This window comes from the organism of the source record quoted next, unplaced genomic scaffold (genome assembly GCF_019419815.1).
Source record: "Pyrus x bretschneideri cultivar Hongxiangsu unplaced genomic scaffold, Pyrus_bretschneideri_v1 Contig28, whole genome shotgun sequence".
In the NCBI taxonomy this organism is placed as follows: domain Eukaryota; kingdom Viridiplantae; phylum Streptophyta; class Magnoliopsida; order Rosales; family Rosaceae; genus Pyrus; species Pyrus x bretschneideri.
The window spans coordinates 5128752-5137065 of NW_025999590.1; the positions used below are offsets into that span (position 1 = coordinate 5128752).

An 8314-nucleotide genomic window follows, 5' to 3' on the forward strand; every position below is an offset into this window, starting at 1 on the left:
TCGAACTGTGTAGGTGGTGAAGTTGAGAAAGTATTAATGTAGTAGGGGAATACTCGACCGTGTCCAAAACTTTAACAAAGTTTTGACGATGTTCTAAAAACAATAACATAATGTCACGTGAAAAGAGACTTACACATTACATTATATTATTGATCTAAAATGTTAGAGTGATCTCGAAAGAGGGTGCATATAAATCTCTCGCTTAAAATACAAACAAAATTAGGAAAGGTGATTTTGATTTGTTGCGCATGCATGAATAAACACACAATTAATATCACATTTGGTAATGCTCCTTTGTGCGTTTATGGTACGTGGGAGACAAGCATGCATATCTAATGGTTGTGGACTATACTTTATGCTATATTTACACCCCTGCACTGCAGTCTGCAGCCTCAAAGCTCACCAATGATTACTCTCCATCTCATCAAAACATGTCAAATACTCAATAGTGCTCCACTACGTTCTCCCACTGGCTACTTTTTCTTTATATTTTCTTCTTCGTTTTTCAACTGAAACTTTGTACCCTCCTCCGATTAAGAATTCCACTACCTCGTGCGAGCTAATAATAAAAAATAAAAATAAAAACTTATCAGAACAAAGAGAGAGAAGCATGTTTGAGATTTTTGTTTTGAAACGACTAAAAACGTTCTCGGACAACCAAAAATTTTGTGGCTCCGATTGCTATAAAAAATGAAAATTTATTTATGAATCATAAAAGTGTTTTTTGAAGAGGTACTTGTTAGATGCTTTTCATGAAGCAATTTAAATGTTTCTAATGAAAATATTTGTAAGTGCTTAAGAAGGCGAAGTCCAAAGGTAAAGCAAAATAAGGATAAAAGTGTTCAACGTCAACGTTTAGATAGTATCAAATTTAACTGATTTTATATATGAGATTTTATCTTAAAAACTCACAGTTTCTTTAAATAAAAGTTTTTTTTTTTTGTGTTGGTCGTAGATAAACACGACTTTCGTTTTTGTATACACACAATTCATCATCAACTTGCCTTCTTCGCTTGAACTTTTGTTTTCTCGTAATAGTGCAATTAGCTTCCCTGAATCTTAGCAAGAATTCCATTACAGCAAAGTCGGTTTCCTTAAATCTACCTTACTTAAATCCCAGAGGTCAGCAGTGAAAAAACCTAAGTACCCAATCAGGGTGGTAGACCTAAATTCTTACGAAGACATATCAGCTGTCCCTATGATATGCAGCTACTCACAAATCACTCAACTCAACCTACAAGCTGCAGTGTCAATGGAGGGATAGAGGGAAGAAGGAGATAGAGAGAGAAGAGAGATATTTTTCTAATATTTACCAATCAATAATATCCTCAATACTACGACAATTGGTTACATATATTGTTTTCCAAAACACTACCAGCCAGCTGGCATGACTAATCCAAAATACTTATTTAAAAACTAAGCTTGTAATTAAGATAATCACAGCTTTAACACCCTAGTGAAAGACTGAAGATCTTTCCCTCTAAATATATTAACGGATTAAACTACTCATTAAAGCTCGAGAGAACACAACCCTTGATGATCCTACATCTGACAAAAAGTTTATCCGATTCACTTTCCAACAGTTCCTCGTCTGCTCGCGACCTTCCTTAAAAGCAAGCATGCTCGAGGATGTACTTTGCAATGCAGACACAAATCCGCAAAGAAAGACAGACAACGGAAATGAAGTTCTCTCCTGATGCATCGCTATGCCGACACGGATCTCTAGGACTCCCACGTTACAGCATTGTTGCAGCCATGTTACCATTCGATAGGTCGTATCTCCCTCGATCGCACAAGAATAATGCTACAAACACAATGCGATAAAGAAAATACTAACATATGAGAAGTTGAGCTTAACGGAACGTCTAGGAAGTTGGGGTTTTGCTGTAAAATTAAATATGACGAATAGTCCAACTCACATGCAAAGTCCTTAACTTTCTGGAATTGGAATTGCATTCTCAACAAAACTAGTTTAATTTCTTCCTATAAGCATAAGGTTAAGTTTAAAGTGGTGGCGAATGGAAGAGAAAAGAAAGGCATAACATATATTTACATATAGGAGGGAGCGGGTCGTTATTTCATGCAGTTTGAGGCTGCCTCAACTGATCAAGATGGAGCCCTTGAGGTTCTGAAGAGGGTTTGCCTTTTTGGAAGCAGCTGCTGAGCAAGGGTAGGGGATGCCAAGTAGGACTGCAATCAAGGAAAAACCAATCACCCTATTTATTTATTTTTATACAAGCGACAATATTCTACGCTAAAAGGATCATCATCCTTGCTTGCTGTCTCTTGAGCCTGGCATTCTCCTCCCGCAGATGTGCAATTTCAAGTTCCAACTCATTTGTATAAGCCTGCATACAATTACTAAAGTAGGCTACATATTCACAAAACAAACAAAACAAAAGTAGAAATGTAAGAGCACATGATGTGTAATGAAATACATGGACAGAAAGGTTCCTGCTTTCGTGCTCTGGAGCGAGCAGCGGACTCTCGATTCTTGATCATGCGCATATGCTGGCCGCCGTTGGTAGAGTTGTGATGATCATCTTGATTTTGATCATGACCATCCAGAGCCCTTTTCTTGTAGCAAGAAGGGAAGACTGAAGAGTGATTATCCAAAGAATTAGGCCTAGTAGTAGTAACACTAGTACCAGTGGGTCGAGTTTTGGGTTTGGCTTCAACGGACGAGGATCAGTGATGGTAGCCCTAGTGGTTTCAAGTAAACGCTGTTCAAGATCAGATCGAGTCCCGGAATTTAAGCTCAGAACAGTACTGGAGGCAGCGGGTGGTGGTGGGTCGATGTTGGAGGAAATAGTACTAGTAGAAGCCAAGAAATCTTGAAAAACGATGCCGAGAAAAGCAGCGGCAGCAGGGTCGTGAGCGGCAGCGGTGGTGGTGTTGCAGGAGTTATGAGAAAGAGACGCTAGGCTGATGTCTGTCCAGACATCTTCCATGGACTTTCTGCTGCAGCTACTCGAGGTTGTGGGAACCATATTTCATAGATTCATTAGTGGGGGTGACGATGGATTAAGCCGGAAAGTTTTAGGGCAATCGAGGGAGAGATTATATGTAGAGGAAGAAAGAATACTTTGGGAACAACAGAAATAAAGATGGGCAAAAGTTACATAAAGCTAAAAGAGTACAAAACTGTGAAAATTCAAGCAATTGGTCTAACCATCCTTGGGTGGAAACAAACACGAGCGCACCGCAGCTCAAATCCACACCTCTACTCCATAAGTGGAGTCTTGCGCACCAAAAAAATAAATGCTTACATATGCCCTTTAGCTATAACATCTCAAATTAAGCTCTTCTTTCGGCGCGCCAAAAAATAAACCCGCAAACATTCACACCAAATCCAAACTATACAAACCAATGACCTCCAAATTCTGCCTTTGCTCGATCTCTTCAGCTTCTTCTCTTTCTTCTCAATTGACGAATAATTATCGTTATTTCTTATTTGTTTCCTGTACTAGCCTCAAAAGCATTCCAAAACTAGGCAAAGTAACAGATTTATAAAGAAAAGAATTCGCACGCCCTCGATACAGGCTAAACAGCTACCTCCCTTCCCCCATTACCTTAGCAAACCCTTCAAAATTGGAACTGCACTTTTTCTCCATGATTTTGCTTGAATCTTTTTGGTGGTACACATCTACTTTGACTTCAATGATCAGTCTGAGTAACATCCCCATTAGGAAGTTGTGCTTGGCTAGTTGACTCGGTTGAACAACTCTCTGGAATAGCCAGAGAGTTTGGATCTGGTTTACCTCCCATGCTATTTTGGCTAGGTCCTTCCACAGTCATCTTTTCGAAAGAATTTGCAAGCGTGTTATCACTTAATACACTGGAGGATAGTGTGGATGGTGAACCTGACTCAGGTGGAAGCTGACCAGTAGTTGATATCCACTTCGTCCATTCATTACGCCTCCTCACTTTATCATCCTGCCGCAATCATAAGAGAGTATTAGACCAAACTAAAATATTGCAGCACAATTGCCATGGTTTCCTGTAAAAAATACTGGTTTCTAACGTAAGTCATTTCATTTGGTCGGCATTATAATGTGCCAAAAGGTCATCTTTTCCTTTTGGCAATAAAGCGGAAGATTACTCATTTCACAATTTAAAACATACATCGGAGTTCTTCAGTAGGACATGTTATTACAAACACAATGCTTAACAAAACAACAAATATAAAGAAATTCACCTGTACTTCAACAATACCGGAACCTCTTAAAGAATCAAGTATTAATTGGATATTGGTTGTCAAACTCTTAACCTGTAACAATAAAACATCAAGTGGGGACGAATGATACTTAAAGAGACGAGGATAATTTTCTTAAGAAACAAAAGTTGACTGAAGTAGCCAAACATGACAAGGAAAGCATTAGCATCAAATAAACTTAATGGAGATACTTATGCTCCTGGGTTTCAAACTCAAAGTCACATAGGCTCTAAATTTCTCATTGTTTTCAGTTATGTTTTGTTTCTACGTATTCTCCCATATCTTTCTTTCCTTATTTTTATCTTAGAAAGTATCAATCACCATGTTCTCCGCCTACAGGATTCTCTCCATTCAATAAAATCATTTCCTAGCAGATATCAAATCGTCAACAGACCAAAATCTGTGGTTACTATTTTCATACTGCAATCTTTTTATTTTGTTTACAGGTCAACAGCACAGAAATACCATGAAAACAAATAATCCTACTTTCTTCCTCCCCTATAAAGTTATAACGGCAAGGATTCAGGCAGAGAATTATCTGAATATAAAACTTCACAAAAAGGAAGGCAATGAACAGAAAAGCTAAAGGTTGAGACTTAGATTAAGGTAAATAAATTAGTTTCCATTAAATTAGAGCATAAAACTGAAGGTTGAATAGAATATTTTGCCATTCAAGCACCTTAAGAGAGAACTATAAATGTTATGCAACCTGTGTAAACTATTTTATAATACCTAACTTGGTGAAGCATAATGTAAAGGTATTACAAACGATTACCCATTGTCGCTCTACAAGAAGGTGATTTTTTAACTTTCATAGACTAAAACGTCTTTTAAAAAATTAGATGTTTCGTTATGTTATACATAGAGAACTATAGTGATAATATATGTCACAAAGAGAGAAAAATGTGCTTAATCAATCAGAAATTACATACCCGAGTTACCAAAAACACATAAATAACATACCCGAGGAAAGTTTGCTATTAGAGATATAGGAACCCATCCCTGGGCATCCATGTTTGACCGTAGAAAGTCGTCTTTTATTAAATTAGCATCACTGTAGTAACAAAGAACGCAACTTGGGCAGTTAATTCTCAAGATACTGAGGAATTAGTTCGTGCAGCTAACAAATTGTGAATCAATGAAGCTTGAAATTAAATGTACCTGAAGTAATATTCTATTTGGTTGATTATCAATGAAGGTAGGGGAGATTCTGAAACAGGATAAAACATTGCAGGATGTGGTGCTTGAGTAATGAACGGTGGCATGCTTCGAATGGGCTCCAAAGGCAATGGAGGGACATACATAAACTCTATATACAAACAGACATAAGTTACACTTCCAAATATCAAAAACAACTATATTAACATAGTATACTCACCCGGAAAACCCATGGGATTTGCAAAGGGTCTTGCAGGTTGAGGGGGGAATGCAGCAGTATTTGGTGATAATGGCCTTACAAGGCTCATTGGAGGGGCTCTATGCTGATGCATGTGGATATCCCTGGGATTCATATAGTTTCCACGATCCTGGTCACGCTTGCCTCCGTGATTGTTGTGGTAGTGACCATCTCCACGTGGGCGAGGTCCAAAATTTCCCCTACGAGAATTCCGATGATCGTTTACTGGGTGTGATTGAGGCACAAAGCCACGAACTGGTCTAGCATCCCAACTGCTGCCCCGGAAAGAAGGATCTCGTGGAGAAGGATCTGGTATTGCTGGTACCAGATTGCCATACCCATTTGGAAGAATAGGAAAAACAGGGAATGGTGGTGGTGGTGGCGGGGTGACAGGGTGTCCAAAACCGCTATGTGCATGCCCACCCCCAGTGTTGCCACCGCCACCACGCTTAATTGATCTTTGTCGAGCTGGTGCATGATTTGGGGTGGAGTTCTGATTTGCATTATTAGCAGGATGTCTTTTGGAGTTGGGTGAATGTGCTATAACAGGTCCCTATCAACAAAACACAAGATCAATCGTGCATAGAGAATGACTATCAGTACTTATAATAATCTCCCACCCATAAAAATATGATAACTTTTACACTGGTTGAGAGAAAATGCAGGGCAATGTATTAGTAGCTCTCTGAATCTAAGTTATTTCACCGTTTTTTGCACCGGAAGAAACAAAAATCTGTACAACCGTCTGGATTAATTGGCTAAGAAATTGGTTAATTAATGGTTACCCAAATTTGTAACAATTCTATCTTTCTTTCCCTTTTCTTAATATTTCTCTACAGCAAAACAAGTAAAAAAGAAAAGAAAAAATTAATGATTGTGAACTAACCTGGGAAACGGGGAATGATCCTTGGTTGACAATTGCTTCGGAGACAGTCTTTGGAGAGGAATCAGCTGGTAGTTTAGGTGAAGCCCTAGCCGACTCGGATAAAGCAGGCCAAGAAGAAGCATCCATAACAGTTACAGGACTAACCTCAACGACGGCGTTGGAGGGCTTGTTCCAAGCCAGCTTCTTTGGCCCACCGGCATTGCTATTATGCCTATTGGGACTGTCGGCAGCTGAAAAGCCCTCTGGCGTAAGGGGAGGCGGCGGCGGTGAAGAACGAGCAGCTTTGGAGGATTGGGAGCAATTGGAAAAAGGGGTTTGCTCCGGTGCTGAGTTGCCCAGCGAGGACAACGATGAGGATGAGGACGGCGGAGATTGGACAGCCTCTGGTTCACCACCTCGGACAACCTTCGCCCATGGAGATGGTAAACTAGCCCTCTTGCTGACAACATCGCCGCCGCCATCTGTGGAAAATTCAGGACCACGCGGGGAATGGTGATTGGCAGAAGAATCCGCAGCCATCGCCATTTCAAATTAGGGTTTGTAGCCGAAAAACAAAACTCTGATCAATTTATGAGCACAAGGGTAAACTAATCAGTTTACAATGAATCAATAAATTAATCAGACAACAAAACAAAACAAAATTAATCAATTAATTAATCAGTTCACAAAAGATGATTGGCAAAGACTGAGAGAAGAGAAGATTTAGGAATTGTTTTTGGGTTTTTTTTTTTTTACAGAGATCAGAAATTTCAGAATGCCGGATTTCGATAGACTAAAGGCGGATCTTGCACGCGAAAAGCACAATGAACCGTCGAAACTCAGAACCAACGGCGTGACTCCGCGCCGGACTCCTCCTCCCTCTCTCTCCTCTCTACTTTCTCTCTCTCGGAACTACAAAGAAACTACAGCCTACTGAAAACCCCCCTTTCCGTTTATTTTTAGAGTGCAAGACCCATCTCTTGTCCTTTTTTCCACCTATATTATAATCTCTTACCCATCCCAAAAAATTAAAAATTAAAAATTAAAAATATTTCTTCCCCAAAATAAATCCTGGAAATTTTTTTTCATATTTGACTCCATGGCTAATGCTCACAATTTTGTGAAATAAATAAAAAAAATTAGTTTTAGAAAATATTTTGCGTGAGGTCTAAGAAAAATGTTGCATGATATTTGAATGTGATTTTACTATTTATTAGGTCTAAAATCTTTAGATGTTGAAAATCTTCGGGATGTCCCAAATTAATTTTAAGAAACATGTGGTGCGACGAAGATGACTCAAATTTTGGCTTATAATAAATCTTGTAAAAATTCTTAAAATCGATAAAAACGTGGACTATAACTCACAGTTATTGTAAAAAAATTAAAATTATTAATTTGCATGGGAGCTAAGAAAAATATTGTAAAAACCTTAGGATGTGATCCTACAATTTATTACGTTCTGAAACTTTTTTTTATTGATTTTTAAAGTTGAAAGAAATAATATAAACTAATAACGCCCCCCCCTCCCCCAAACCCCAAAAATACAATTTTATGTGTCGAAAATCTCTCGATTGTCCTAAATTAATTTTAAGAAAACATGTAGTGCAACAAGAACAACTTGAATTTGGCTTATAATAAATCTTGTAAAAATTTTCAAAATCAATTTGAAAATGTGGATTACAACTCATAAGTTTGTGCAAAGGTTGAAATTTTTAGTTTACAAAATATTTTGCGTGGGAGACAAAGAAAATATTGTAAGACCTTTGGATATAATCCTACAATTTATTAGGTCCTAAAACTACTTTTACTGATTTTTAAAGTTGAAAAATGGAAAAAT

At 38.2% G+C, this 8314-nt stretch overlaps 1 protein-coding gene and 1 pseudogene across 2 annotated transcripts; both read right to left on the reverse strand.

Moving 5' to 3' along the window:
- Positions 1-1448: 1448 nt before the first annotated feature.
- Positions 1449-3014, reverse strand: LOC125479208 (annotated as a pseudogene).
- Positions 3015-3102: 88 nt separating this feature from the next.
- On the reverse strand, positions 3103-7427 carry LOC125479207 (la-related protein 1C-like). Of its 2 annotated transcripts, XM_048588301.1 has the most exons (7): positions 7234-7427; positions 6499-7057; positions 5595-6165; positions 5378-5525; positions 5180-5270; positions 4199-4270; positions 3103-3936 (listed from the first exon to the last, which is right to left on the reverse strand). In XM_048588301.1, exons 2-7 carry the CDS (start codon positions 7021-7023, stop codon positions 3658-3660), a joined length of 1686 nt encoding a protein of 561 aa, XP_048444258.1. In that variant the 5' UTR covers positions 7024-7057; positions 7234-7427; the 3' UTR covers positions 3103-3657. The 2 variants fall into 2 exon arrangements, with proteins under 2 accessions (XP_048444258.1, XP_048444257.1); XM_048588300.1 differs by having other exon boundaries at positions 6499-7426.
- Between the last annotated feature and the right edge of the window lie 887 nt (positions 7428-8314).

Excerpts from the sequence above, each read along its gene's own strand:
- LOC125479207 (XM_048588301.1), bottom strand. The coding sequence starts at position 7,023 with ATGGCGATGGCTGCGGATTCTTCTGCCAATCACCATTCCCCGCGTGGT. Across the intron at positions 6,166-6,498 it reads GATCATTCCCCGTTTCCCAG|GGACCTGTTATAGCACATTC; the intron begins GTTAGTTCACAA and ends TTTTGTTGATAG. Across the intron at positions 5,271-5,377 it reads CAAATAGAATATTACTTCAG|TGATGCTAATTTAATAAAAG; the intron begins GTACATTTAATT and ends TTGTTACTACAG.